The sequence below is a fragment of the Meles meles genome, chromosome 17, assembly GCF_922984935.1.
Source record: "Meles meles chromosome 17, mMelMel3.1 paternal haplotype, whole genome shotgun sequence".
Taxonomy (NCBI): Eukaryota; Metazoa; Chordata; class Mammalia; order Carnivora; family Mustelidae; genus Meles; species Meles meles.
In genome coordinates, this window is record NC_060082.1 from 55,539,353 (window position 1) to 55,554,259 (window position 14,907).

Here is a 14,907-nt window from a genome sequence, read left to right on the forward strand (position 1 = left end):
TCAATGAAAGCTTGAGGGGATTTTCCTCCAATATTCATTGTGAGAACCTGGTAGAGCCCCAAAAGGTAAAACTCACAGGAGTATGGAGGCAACCCCTGGAGTTTTTAACTCTCAGACTTGTCCCATTAAGCCTCCAGCAATTTGTCAATTACAATCTGGTTTTCTACCCAGGCACCAGTTCCCCTGCAGGTTTCTGCTCTAGTAAGCAGTGATTCTCTGTATCTGTATGTCTGTCTCTCCAATTTAGGGGCAGCCATTTGCCCTATGACTTCACTTCTCTTATGTATCTAAGAAGAGTTGTCAATTTTCCAGTTTGTTCAGCTTTTTACTTCTCGTTAGGATGGAGTGGAGCCTTCCAAGTTCTTTCCATGCCAGACCAGAAACCAGAAGGTATTTACACTGGTATTTAAATGTATTTTCTTTCTAAGTAGGCTCCATGCCCAGCGTGGAGCCCAGTGCAGAGCTTGAATTCATGACTCTGAGATCAAGACCTGAGCTAAGATCAAGAGTTGGATGCTTAACCAACTGAGACACTCAGATGCCCCAATTCTTAAATGTATTTTTAAGTATTTGTAAACCTAGGTTTTCAGCACCAAAATTATTAGTAGCATGTTATACACAAAACCACAGTAACGGACAACTTCATTTAAATGTATCTACAGCTATAGTACAGCTGAATATACTATAATGTATTCACACTAGTTATATGGTATTTGCAGGTTCTAACTTGAGAATTTTTACTGTAAACTACTATTTTGACAATATATTTACATATTTAAACTAAATACTAACAATATAGTAGGATATATTGTTTTCTTAAATATACGACAAAATAACATACATTTATTATAAAGTAACATTCACAGGGATGATTTCTTAAAGATTACAACAGAATACAATTTTTCAAAACATAGGGAACCATATTAAATCAGCTCACTTTCACTGTAATATGTAATCAATAAATTGTAGCAATAATTATTAATCCATGTGCCTTATTAGTAAATTCTTTTATATGTCTTTGTCCTATACTACCTCAATTCTTAAATAGAATGAACTATGGGAGGGCCACCTCGGTGGCTCAGTCAGTTAAGCGTCTGCCTTTGGCTCAGGTCATGACCCCAGGGTCCTGGGATCGAATCCTGCATCAGGCTCTCTGCTCAGTGGGAAGCCTACTTCTCCCTCTCCCTCTGCCTGCTGGTCCCCCTGCTTGTGCTCTCACTCTCTGTGTCAAATAAATAAAACCTTTAAAAAAGAATGAACTATGGGAAATGAAAGAAGAGAAATATTAGATTGTTTCATCACTTTGAAAATGTATATATATAGAATTATACAAGGTATAATTATTTTTGAGTGGCATTTTTGTACTCAGAATAATGAACTTCATGCATTCATGTACTTTCACAGTTCATCCCTTTTTATTGATGAGTAATATCACGTGGTATTAATGCACTACAGTTTAACTGTTCACTTACTGTAAGGTACTTTGGTTGTTTCCACACTGGGGCTATTACAAAGGAAGGTTTCTAATAGGTTTATAGTGATATCTCTGTGATCTTATTTTGCATTTCTCTAATGACTATTGATGTTGAACATCTTTTCATGTGCTAATTTACCATAATTTCAATTGGTGAAATGGTTTTTCATATCTTTTGGTAATTTTCTAGTTGGATTGTTTGGGTTTTTAATATTGAGTTTCAAGATTCTATATAAATTCTAAATGAGTTTTTTATAATATATGCAATTTGCAAATAATTTCTTCCAGTCTGTACCTTATCTCTTCAGCCTCTTAATAAACTTCTTGCAGACCCAAAGTTTTTAATCTTGATAGTCTAATATGTCAATTTTTCCTTTTATGGATCATGCTTTCAGCAACATGTCCGATACCTCTTATAAACCAACGCTTGGGTCCTAAAGATTTTCCTATGTTTACTTCTAAAAGTTTTATAAATTACATTTAAATGTGTGATCCATTTTGAGATAATTTTTGTATAGGTGTGAGATACAGTCCAAAGGTTTGGTTTTTTGGGGGTTTTGTTGTTGTTGTTGTTTGGCAATGGATATCCAACTGCTTCAGCACTCTATGTTAAGAAAAACTATCCTTCCTACATTGAACTGCTTTGCACCTTTGTCAAAAGTCAGCTGGCCATACATTCTCTATTCTGTCCCACTAATTTATGTGTGTCTCTGTACACCAATAGCACGGTCTTGACTGTTGTACCTATGAAACTTCTACAATCAAGTCAAGTGATTATAACCACTTTATTCTTTTTACAAAATTGTTTTAGCAATTATAGTTCCTATACCTTCCCGTATACATGTTTTAATAATCTCGCCTACATCAATATGCATACAAAAAAACCTTCTTGAAAATCTGATAGGAATTCCGTTAAAATTGTGTATCACTTATGACTATAAAGAGTACCGTATTTTTAATTCCAGTTTCTATGTGTTCACTGTTAGTATGCAGAAATATAACATTTTGTATGCTGATTCTATGTCTCACAACCTTGCTGAATTCACTTCTTAGTTCTGATTTTTTTTGGTAGATTCCAATGGTTTTTGATGTGTAAACCGTTATGTCGTCTTCAAATACAGACAATTCTATTTCTTCCTTTCCAATCTATATGCCTTTTATTTCCTTATCTTCTTGAATAGCATTTTCTAGAACTTCTAATATTGTGTTTAATAAAAGTGCTAAGAATCTGCCTTGTTCCTGATGTTAAGGGGTAAAGCATTTAGTCATTCACCATGAAGCATGCCATTAGCTCTAAGTTTTCTGCAGCTAATCTTTACCAAATTGAAGAAGTTCCCCTCTATTCTTAGTTTTCAGAGAGGTTCCCCCCACCCATGAACTGGTGTTAAGTTTTTTAAATGTTTTCTGCATCAATTCTATGATCATGTAATTTTTCTTCTTTATTCTATTACTGTAGTTGGATTACACTGATTGATTTTTTTTATTTGAATTCAATTAGCCATCATTAGTTTCAGATGTAGTATTCTATAATTCATCAGCTGCATATAACACCCAGGGCTCATCACATCACATGCCCTCCTTAATGGCCACACGGACTGGTTTTCAAACACTATGCCAACTTTGTATCCCTGGAATCAACCCTACTTGGTCACAGTACATAATTCCTTTTAGATACTGTTGATTTCTATTTGCTAATATTTTGAGGATTTTTGTATCTACACTCATGAGAAATAATGACCTGTAAATTTTTGTGTGTGCTTTCTGATTTTGGTATTAGGGCAACACTGACCTCATAAAATGAACTGGGAACTATTTCACCTTCTATTTTCTGGAAAAGAATAAGCATAATTGGTGTTAATTCTTTAAAAAATTCAGTAAAATTCTCCAGTAAAACCATTTGAGCCTCATGATTTCACTCTAGGAGTATTTTAATTGTAAATACAATGCTCTTAATAGTAATAGGACTATCCAAATTATTCACTTCATATTGGATGATAGTCTATGCTCTTCTACAAATTGGTCCATTTCTTTTTTTAAAAAGGTTTTATTTATTTGTCAGAGAGAGAGAGAGACACCACACGCACAAGCAGGCAGAGTGGCAGGCAGAGGCGGAGAGAGAAGCAGACTCTCTGCAGAGCAAGGAGCCCAATGCGGGACTCAATCCCATGACCCTGGGATCATGGCCTGAGCCACCCAGGCATCCCAAATTGGTCCATTTCAACTAAATCATCAAATTCACATGTATAGGATTGTCTGTACTGTTCCTTTGTTTTCTTTTTAATATCTGTGGGACCTGCAATACTATCCTATTTCATTACTGACAAGTAATTTCTGTCTTCTCATTTATTTTTGTCAGTCTTGCTAAAGGTTTATTAATTTTACTTTGCAAAGAACCAACTCTGTGTTTCACTGATTTTTCTCTATGATTTTTATTTGCAATTTCACTGACCACTACTCTTTTTCTTTCTTTCTGCTTGCTTAAGGATTATTTTGTTCTTTTTCAGTTTCTTGGAGGGGGAGTTACAGTTTTTACTGATTTGGAACTTTTCTTTTCTAATGCAAGCATTTAGTGCTATAAAAATTCCTGTCAGCATGCTTTGGCTGTGTCTCATCGACTTTTTCCCCCTCAATCAATTCTAGCATGTTCTTTTGTATTCACTCAACTATATAGTCAACAACCAACGTCTTCTGTATACATACCCAGGACTGCTGTGCGCTCTTGATGGACTGACTCTTATCATTACATAATATTCCTCTCTGGCTCTGATCATTTTCTTTGCTCTGGAGCCTCCTTTAAGTTTAAGTTTTCTGTTTGTTCTGTTTTTTATGTGTTTTCATTTGCCTGCCTTACTATGCATTACTTTAACATTTCTTAGAATTTCATTTTGTTTATCTATAGTGTTTTTTTAGTATATCTTTTTATAGCGTTTTCAGTGTTTGCTCTAGTTACTATATTTATATAAGACCACTGTCTTTTCACGTCATCATTTTACCATTTCAAATGAAGTGTAGAGAAATTATTTCTCTTTATATCCCTTTATACTCCCTCATTTATAACATAATTGTCTTAAATATTTTCTCTACATACATTTAGAAATAGGTCAGTTACAATTTTTGTTAAACCATAAAACATATTTTAGAACACTCCAGAGGAAAAGGAAAGTATTTACTCACATTTACCCTTTTCACTGTTCATTCTTCCTTCCTAATGTTCTAAGATTCCAACTTTTAATATTTCCATTGTGTTTACAGAATTTACTTTAGCTATTCTTTTAGGATAAATTAACTAGTGGCAAATTCTCTTAGTGTTCATTCATCTGAGAATGATCAATTTCCCCCTTCATTTTTTAAGAATATTTTCACAGAATACAGAATTCTGGGTTGACACAGTTCTTTTCTTTCAGGACTTAAAAAATGGTGTGCCATTTTTTATGGACTCAGTGGTTTGTGATGAGAAATCCATTGTCATTCAAACTGTTTTTTCCTCTATAGGTGAAGTGCTGTTTCCCTTGCGCTGCTTTCAAATTTTTTTCTGTCTAGTTTTTAAGAAGTTTGACTATGAGGTGCCTTGCCATGGACTGCTTTGGATTCATCCTTTTTTGGATTCACCTTCTTGAATCTGTAGGTTTATGCCTGGCCATTATCTCTTCAAATACTTTTCAGCTTCACCTTCATTCTCCTCTTCATCTCTGATCCTAATGAAATGCAAGTTAGAACTTCTGATTTAGTCTCACAGGTTCCTGTCTCTGTTCATCCCCCCGCCCTGCCATTTTATTTTCTCCTTAGATTAGGTAATTCCTAATGTCCTATCTTCAAACTCACTATTTCCTCTGTCCTATCATTCTGTTGTTGAGTCCACTGAGGTTCGGTTTTGCCTCTCTCATTGTATTTTTTAGTTTTAAAGCTTCCATTTGGCTTTTCTTTATATCTTCCATTTCTTTGTTGAGACTTCTTATTTTTTGTTTGTTTCGTATGTTTTTGTAATTGCTCACCAAAACATTTTTATTATGGCTGTCTGTGTCATCTCAGTGTCTTTTCTCAATAATTTTTAAGATTTTATTTATTTGAGAGAGAGAGGGGGTGGGGAGAAAGAGAGGGCGAGCATGAGCTGGGGGTGAGGCAGATGGAGAGGGAGAAGCAGACGCCCTGCTGGGAAGGAAGTCTGACGCAGGGCTCAATCCCAGGACCCTGAGATCATGACCTGAGCCAAAGGCAGATGCTTCACTAACTGAGCCACCCCGGTGCCCTGATTCTCAATGGTTTTCTACAGAAAGCTGGATATTTCGGATATGTTATAAGCCAAAGTTTTTCTGTGGTGTTGGGTGGAGTAGAGTGGTTATTGTCTAAAAGTTTTCTGTCTCACTAAGCTTCCCATTTCACAGTCCTTTGGCTAAAAAGAGCAGGGTTTTGTTAAGTTTGTTTTTGGTCTGTTCCTGTTAGCGTTGCTGTGGTGCCCATTTCTCCAACATCCAGCCTGGAGTATGTGAGGAAAAGCAAGTACAGGGAATTCACCACTACAGTCATTGGATCCCACGGTTCTTAGTCAGTCTTCCTTCTACTCTCTAATTTCCAATCTTCTGTATTTCTTTCTAACATCTAGAGTTTTAGTTATACTTAGCAGAAAAACGTATAGAAATGGATCTCTTTCTATAAGCAACTCCATCTTTCCGAAAGTAGAAGTGCAACACTTGTAATTTGATATCATTTAGGTAATACTTTTGACCCACTGTTTAAATAAAGGACAAATTCCTTTTAATCCAGTTTAACCCCATGTTCTCTCAATAAGCAAATACCCAAATACTGATGCGTCTGGTTCCCAATAAGGACACTCTATCTGTATATCATCATAGAAAATATTATTTAGGAAGCTTAAAAAATAAGTACTTTTTTTTTTTTTTTTAGAGAGAGAGAAAGAGTATGTATGTGAGTTGGGGGACAGGCAGGGCAGAGAGAGAGAGAGAAAGAGAATCCCAAGCAGGCTCCATGCCCCGTGGAGCCCAATGTGGGCCTTGATCTCACAATCCTGAGATCATGACCAAAGCTGAAATTAAAGAGTCAGAAGCTTAACCAACTGAGCCACCCAGGCAACCCTGTACTTATTTTTTAAGGTTCTCTCAACATCTACTCAATGTGAACAACCTACACAAATTTTCTCAAAAATATTTAAACTAAAATTGTACTTTTCCAACGACAAGTCAAACTAAGATTCTGCCTGCCAGGCCTGAGATGAAGTTGAGAAGCTATCTTGATTACAAAATGCCAAAGCATTTCATGTAATAATGATCACTTTTACAAAGTACGTGGCATCTCTTATAACAATGATTTATCAAGCATCCTACTAAAGTTGTTTTTAAGGAGCTGGAATGAACATGAGCAACCCAGTTATCGTCACTAATTGACCTGGTAAACACTAGACACACCCCCATATGCAGGAGGACTCCGGCTACACACAACCCAGAAGAGTTAACTGGACATGAAGAGAGCATATCTTGGTATTATTACTCTGCTGTTTAAGTCAGTGTCCTCCAAGTCTTTTTTTTTTTAACCCTTTTTCAAATGTACAGGATGTTGCAAAAATAGTAGAGTACCACGTACCCTTCACCCAGCTTCTCCCAATGGTGGTATCTTATATAGCTATAGCACAATATCAAGATCAGGAAACTGCCAATAGCATATTACTATTTACCAGACTACAGATACCTTTAACCTTTTTGTAGGTAAGTTATTCAATAACGAACTTTCTCAGAAACTCTCCCTGCATTTGGGCATTCTACTCTCCGTCAAATGACCCATCCAGACTTCTAATTCAACAGCAAATTACCTGTATATAAACAATCCTCATACATGCAATCATATACATACCCTATATTTACATACCTCATGCACACAAACACAAAGTTTGCATGCACACATACACAAACTTCAGTGGAAACAACAGCAATCCATCCTTCTCATCAAAGTATTGGTTTTCTACCAATTTCCACTTTCCCTTGCTATTACTACATGAAGACTATGTTTAAGTGACTCTGAGGGCTAAAAGAAATCTTTAGAAGTTATCTAATGTAAAAATCCATCCAGTGCTTAAATTCTTTCTACAACATCCCCACCAATGACCCTTGAGCCTTGAACATCTCTAATGACAAAAACAAGTATAATGGAATCCAGTCTGCCTTTGGCCAATCTTAATTTTTAAAAGGTATCTTTACTCATTACCTAAAATTTGAAAACTTGTACTCATTTATTTCTGGTTGTATCCTATAGGGATATTAAAAAGCAAACTTTATCCTTCATTATCTTTTTTCCAGAAAAGCCATACAACCTGGTTTGCCTAAGGTGATCATAGTTCGCACCTCTTGATCTAGACATAATATCCTCTTTAATCCTCATGATCTGAACAAAACATTATTTAATCACGTTATCCTGGGGAGCCCTCAAAAATAGGAAGTACATACATGTTTTTATCAGGTAAACCATACCTCATTTTTCAGCTATTTTTTGTATATGATTTTGAAGGTCCCTGCACTAGCTTTGTCATTCTTGCTTCTAAATGTACATCCGTTTATTTCTATTCCAAGAACCCTAATGCTTAAATTCCTTGTTGAATATATATGTTAATGGAGGAGTTTATTATCCCAGCTGAAGAAAAAGTCATTTATTTCTCTTTAAATACTAGACCAGGATACAGCTATGGAATGAGTATCTCTCCAGGTGCAAATACCTGAGTGTCTTGAACAATGGTTAATAGAGAGCAGTCTCACATTATACCAGCAGGTGTCACTCTACATATGATATATTTAAAATTATTTATGTTTCAATTTATTCCTTCAACAAATACTTATTAAGGACCCATGATGTGTCAAGTATGATTCTAGGCATTGAGAATACAGAGAACAAGAAAGACAAGATCTTGTTCTCATAGAGCTTACAGTCTAGATACTGATGAGAAGATCTGATTTACTTTCTATTTAAAAGTCTAAAACCCCATTTCTAGGGACGTTTTATTTTCCCAAGTTTATAGACAATAACATTCAAAATAACTCATAAAGAACAAATACTGTAATGAAACAGAATTAGAGAAACTGTGATCTGTATAGGCTTAGATTAATATATCCTGTGTATCTGCTAGCCATTTCAATGTATTCAACACTGTTCTTCCAAACTTCCAGTTTCTAAAACCCAAGCTGAAAAGAATTTATCTTAAAATAATTCAAAATTTTAAAAATCTAACAATGTTTTTACAAAGAGTGACTCTGTTGCAAATTTTTAAAGATTCTTTGCAAAGCTTATTAATTCCCAAATACGTATTTCCTTATCTCTACTTAGAGAATTAAATGTCACCTTCTCAACACCAAACACACTTCCCAGGTTAAGAGAATAAAGACAGCGGCAAGTTGTGCCTCAGCACTGAATTTAAGAATTCCTCCACTGCTGAAAGTGCTTGTTTGGATAAACATGTGAGACTCATATATTATATTACCAGATATTACCAGGACTTCAAGGTGACTTACTCATGATTAGAGCATAGCAATGAAAGATCATACTTTATCAAAATAAATACATCAAAGAGAGGGAACAGACACTGTACATCAAAAAAGTGTATTTGCTTGCACAGAAATCCAAGAAACTAGGAACTATTCAGTTCCTACTTTGCTTCTTCTCTGCACTCTCAAATAGAATGTTCTCCAAACTGAAAAAGCTAGGAAAAACATGGTTAAAGAAATATTTCAGATTGAAAATGCTACTGTTTAGCATTCTTCAAGTCAAAATTCAGTTATACGAATTTATTTGAGAAAAATTATGCTTAATTTAATTTAATTTAATAAGACACTGAGAGCTTCATGTAATATCCAACCTGACACTCCCTTCAGAATTTCACAAACCATTAGTTCCTAACTTACCTGGGATATACTGCTTATTGTTCAGTTTTAGCAACAAATCACATGCATAGTTTAGAACATAAGAACTGCTCATTGAACAGTAAGTTCCAAATGAACACTAAGGTGCTTCATAAAAGGTGGTTAATATTTTTTAAAAGGGCTAAATTTATACTTTAATAACAAATAAAGCATTTTCTTTTACTCTAAAAGGTGAGGTGGTGGTTGATAAATACATTTAAAACAAGATTTACTGTGTACAGTTTTTTAAATTACACTTGTAAGCTCTCAGCCAGTACTGTGTATTTTTGATGTATCTGAGATGTCACCAAATTTGGGGAAACTCAATAGCAAATATCTTGTTATCTCTTTATTTTTTTTAAAGATTTTATTTATTTATTTGACAGACAGAGATCACAAGTAGGCAGAGGGGGAGGGGTAGAATAGGCTCCCCGCTGAACAGAGAGACCGACGCAAGGCTTAATCCCAGAACCCTGGGATCATGACCCGAGCAGAAGGCAGAGGCTTTAATCCACTGAGCCACCCAGGCACCCCTGTTGGTGTCCCTGTTATCTCTTTATTTTTATTCCAGATACTGAAGTATGTGTGTATAAAGAGGGGGTTTTGTGTACTGGGGGGGGGAATGCTTTTCGGAGTCACAAAGATCTAGCTTTGAATTCCAGTACTACCCTAAACTAGTTGTGTGACTTCTGGGCAAGTTACTTACTACCCTGTTCTATCTATCATTTTCCTACCATGATGGAAAAAGCAGGGTTGTGGGAAGAACTAAGTAAGTTGTTTTACATGAAATGCCTAATACACGGCCTGACACACAGTAGGTATTCGGTAAATGGTAGTTCTTAGGAGAGTGCCAATTTTCTTTTTGATCATTAGATTGACTACAGTTAATGTTGAAAATTACTGGCTAACAAGTCTTTGTAACTAACAAAAGTGTATCTTTACCCTGCTCTAACAAGTTTATAAAACCAAACCCTTACTCAACTTGAATGCCAACAAATATGCACCTTCTCCTTTAGCTCAAATATATTTTGCATGACCTTACATGAATTGCTTAGATAAAAGCTTTTTCTTCTTCAGCTTTTGTTATTTTAAAGTGCAGATGCATTTGAGTCATTTTCTCCTTTTGTTTCATATCCTTAAGATCCAAAGCTTCAAAGACATAATGTCAGCATGCAGTCGATTTATGACGGAACTCTTGAAGAGACACTGAAGAATTACCTTGTCAATCACCCCAAGGACTCTGAAGGCCTTCAGCTCCTCGGCAGGGCTCCTTAGGTTCCAAGGGGGCCTTGAACTTAGTGATCCTGGAGGCTAATGGAAGATATCAAAGATTATACATCAATCAGGGAGGTACTTGAAGGAAGACTGCCTGCTGAAGCAAATGCCAGGCCAAAGGAAACTAAATTTATCATAAATCAGAGAATGGAAAGATGAAAGGAGGAAGTTTCTGTTTGTCTGTAATGTAAAATAAAAAAAATAATAAAATCAAAAAGAAAGAAAATCAAAAAGAAAAAGCAAGAAAAAAGTTGCAAGTAAATAAATCATGATAACACTGAAAACAAAATTTTAAAAAGAAAAAATAATGAGCTGGTATAGTTTCTAGAGCAATAATTCAATTCAAAACTGTACAGCTATAATGAAACATTGTAACAAATGGGAAACTGAGCCAACCATCAATCACAGCCTTATATTTACCCCAGATGGCTCAAGAGTAATTTAGAAGGGGAGTACTAAAAAACAATGTAATAATCAATAAACCTGGGGAGAGAGGCAACACAAGTCATTCTCTCCCATCATGAAACTATAGTCCTTTTAATGTTACTTTATAAATATATACTACGTATTTTAAGAGAACTGGCAGATTCAAGTTTAACCAGAAGAATTTTCAATAACTGTGAGAAATGCAGAAACTCCCTCATATAACCAATAATTGTTACACCAAGGTTGTTTAAGACCAGAGATGATTTACAGGAGAAGACAATTTTTTTTTTAAATATATGAACATGTGTGTTGTGGAAAACTTGGTCTGCTAACTATGATAAAGATCAGTGAAAACAGGAAAGGATATTTCAGAGTAAGGTACAATAAAAGAAAAATCCGAACTTCCCAGCCATTAAGTCTTAGTGTTTCCCTGTCAGTGAAGTACAACTTTAGTCTAAATAAACTCCAAAGACACCTCCATTTAGCATTTACAACGGGAAGGCAATGTCATACTAATCTGTACAGTAAAATGGTAATGTTACAGAGGATGACAGGAGACACAAAGCCTTTAATGTATCCTCAAAGCAGACTTGTTTGTTGTCAGAAATCTATCAGAATATACAGAAAACACTGTTTCCCCGTGGAAAATATGGAAGATAAATATCCTGGTTAATGAAGTGTCATGATTAACAGTTACTGAGCTACTTCTGATACTTCAAGTCCTTGTGCAGACCAGTATCACTAGACACGGAGCTCCCTGAGAACAAGAAAAACACCTCATTCATCTTCATACAGCGCCTAGGCGTGTCAGTTGGAAGGAGAGAGGAAAAGAGAGGAAGGAGGGAAATGAGAAAAGATAACACAGATAAATGAGGTGTCATTTACAACTCGGAAAACTATTATTTGTGAAATTTTCTAACAGCAGCAATTCTAATTGCTTTTAGATTTTTGTTTGTTTTTAGGTTTAGCAAGCAAGGACTAACTTCAGTGTGCTCCAACTTCTTACTATATTGCTTGCAGTCATTCTACTCCACAACACATTCTGATAATTAAAAATTCATCTCCCCCTATTCTATGATCAAGGAAGAGTAAGAGTTGCTTGTGATTTTTGGTAAGAGAAATGTCAAGGAAAAGTTATAGGGGAAAAGAGTGTCTTAAATGATAATTTATCCATTACATTTATCTTTAAAAATATGGTCAAATGAGTCTAACATCCCTATCTTCTATTTTTTTTTTTTTTTTTTTTTAAGTAGGCTCCATGCCCAGCATGGAGCCCAAGGCAGGGCTTGAACTCATGACCCTGAGATCATCACCTGAGCTGAGATCAAGAGTCGGACACTTAACTGACTGAGCTACCCAGCGTGGAGCCCAATGCAGGGCTTGATCTCACGACCCCAAGATCAAGAGCTGAGCTGAGATCAAAAGTCGGATGCTTAACTGACTGAGCAACCCAGCATAGGGCCCAAAGCAGGGCTTGAACTCACGACCCTGAGATCAAGACCAGAGCTGAGATCAAGAGTCAGACACTTAACTGACTGAGCCACCCAGGTGCCCCCTATCTCCTATTTCTACCTTATACCTTCTTACTCACTGGTATCATTGGATCTTTCAGTTTCCAAAGAAAGATTTTGGTTCACTGTAGGAATCTCAACAACAAAGATAACAAACTATAAAATCTCACTGTACCTTTCAGTGAATGATGACTGCGTGCCCACTATATGCATTATAACTGAAAAGAACAGAAACCGTCAAAAGTCATAATTCCCTAGCTTCAAGGGGTTTATAATTTACTTGAGGGGATAAGCCAAATATATGAAAAATTAAATAACAACAAAAGTTTTTAAAAATACAAGACAATAGATTAAGATAAGTCACAGTTTGTATATGAGAAACTGTAGTCTCAGAAAGAAGTAGAACTAAAGATGATTTTAAATGCTATGTTGGAATTAGGATAAGGAAAAGGGTATTATATATAGGATTGGAAGGGAACTGGCCTGGTGGGAAAAAAAATGTTCACATTGTAGAACAAAGGAAAATAAAATTATGCATTTAGGGTCGGTCAGTTTTCACAGGCCTTGAATGCCAGGTCTGGACCATATTCTCCACAGTCTAGAAAACAAGTTTTTGTATGAGAAACAACCCAATGAAAACAGTGATTTAGTAAGGTTACTTCTGCAAAGATGGGAATGGTGAAATTGTAATGGGGAAAGACCAAAGGCAAAGTGACCATTAAAGTTCTCTTTCCACTTTCACCGTCTATAAAAGTTTAAGATCAGAGAAATGAACAAAGAAAGATCATGAAATAAAATCATCAATAAAAAATCCTGTATTCCTTATATGCAGCGTTTAAATTGGGTAGAATCCCTATAGATCTATTCCTTTTTTCAGATGGCAAAAGGAAACATAAATCCACAGAATTTTAAGAACAGAAAGAGACAGAGATCAAGTCCAACATTCTCTTTTTTTTTTTTTCAGATGAGAAAACTGAGAAGTGGCAAGGTTAAGCAATCTGTCTAAGATGACAAAGCTAGATAATAGATAAGAAGGGATTAAATCTTACTTATAAAATAACATAACAATGTTTGGGGAAACTCCAGACAATGCTAAGGGAATGGGGGATGGGGGAATATACTATATTTCTAGGAAACATGGCTGATTTCCTTAATGAAAAAAGTGAAATTTCCACTTATATATGTAACTGCTGTAACAGAAGATGCCTAGAGAAACAAGGGACAATTGTATTCATCTATACCAAAACAAAACACAGGAGGTGAGGGGGAAAGGATACATGATGGGTCTTAAAAGAATGTATGATGATCCAACAATCTTCAAAACCAAAGATGGCAAATACATATCACTCCACTGCTGAAGCCCTTGGCAGCTATCTCTGTTAATCTCACACTCTGTCTCATAATACAGTGTTCTTGGCAGCCATTACCAGAGGATTAGAGTAAACACACCAATAGAATCTGTTTACGATTTCTGCTCTACATTCTCTAAATGGCTGAGTGATGCTTACCTTTGTTTTTGTTGATTTCTTTAAAGTTGATTTCTTTAAAGTTGCAACTTTTCTTCTCCTGAAAACAGGAGAAAACACTGTTCTCACTGAGATCTACCTCCATTCTTACCAATCTGAGAGTGCGGTACTTGTCAAACTTTAATGTGTCGGCAGATCACCAGAGGACCTTGTTAAAATGGAGATTCTGATTTGATCACTCAGAGAGAGGCTAAGAATCTGCATTTCCAACAAACTAACAGATAATGCTAATACTGCTGGTCCACCAACCACATTTAGAATAGGGTTAGCTACCTGTCCTTAAGTAACCTAAGAGTAAGTCACAGTTTGGGGAGGTGGGGGGGGGGGGGGTAGGCAGATAAGGGTAAAAGGAAAGCACTAGAAAAAACATATCAAGAATCCGCACTCTGAAACCTGATGGCTAACTATAAATAGCTTCTGAACTTGGCTTCATCTGTAAATTTTTGGTTTTGTCGAGACTTTCACTTGCAACTTATTAACCCTCCAACCTGGTTTTCTAGGCCTTTCTTCGATCACATTTTAAGGATGTCCTACTACTGAGGTGGATTGCCACTGACTACCACCCCTGCTTGGGCCATGTCTCACTAACGGCGACACAATACTCATTTTAAAATATTTCTTAGAGGAAAACTGAGAAATATCAATAAGACCAGTCAACAAAATGCACAACAAAAAAATATTTTCAATATTACACCAATTGTACTCAAAATCTACAAATATTCAGGAAAGGCATGTATTCTACATACTAATTTTCATTCACACCTTGTTCAACTGCATGACAAAAAATGTATTCACACTTT

At 35.8% G+C, this 14,907-nt stretch overlaps 1 protein-coding gene across 7 annotated transcripts in view; it reads right to left on the reverse strand.

Moving 5' to 3' along the window:
- RPS6KC1 (ribosomal protein S6 kinase C1) overlaps positions 1-14,907 on the reverse strand; it is a 171,823-nt gene that overhangs the window by 64,633 nt on the left and 92,283 nt on the right. For 6 of the 7 annotated variants that reach the window (XM_045983238.1, XM_045983237.1, XM_045983240.1 and 3 more), the window contains one exon: positions 10,588-10,680. The exons of the other annotated variant lie outside the window; for it this stretch is intronic. In XM_045983238.1, coding sequence (XP_045839194.1) covers positions 10,588-10,680 — 93 coding nt within the window. The remainder of the gene's footprint in view (positions 1-10,587; positions 10,681-14,907) is intronic. 7 annotated transcript variants of the gene reach the window in all.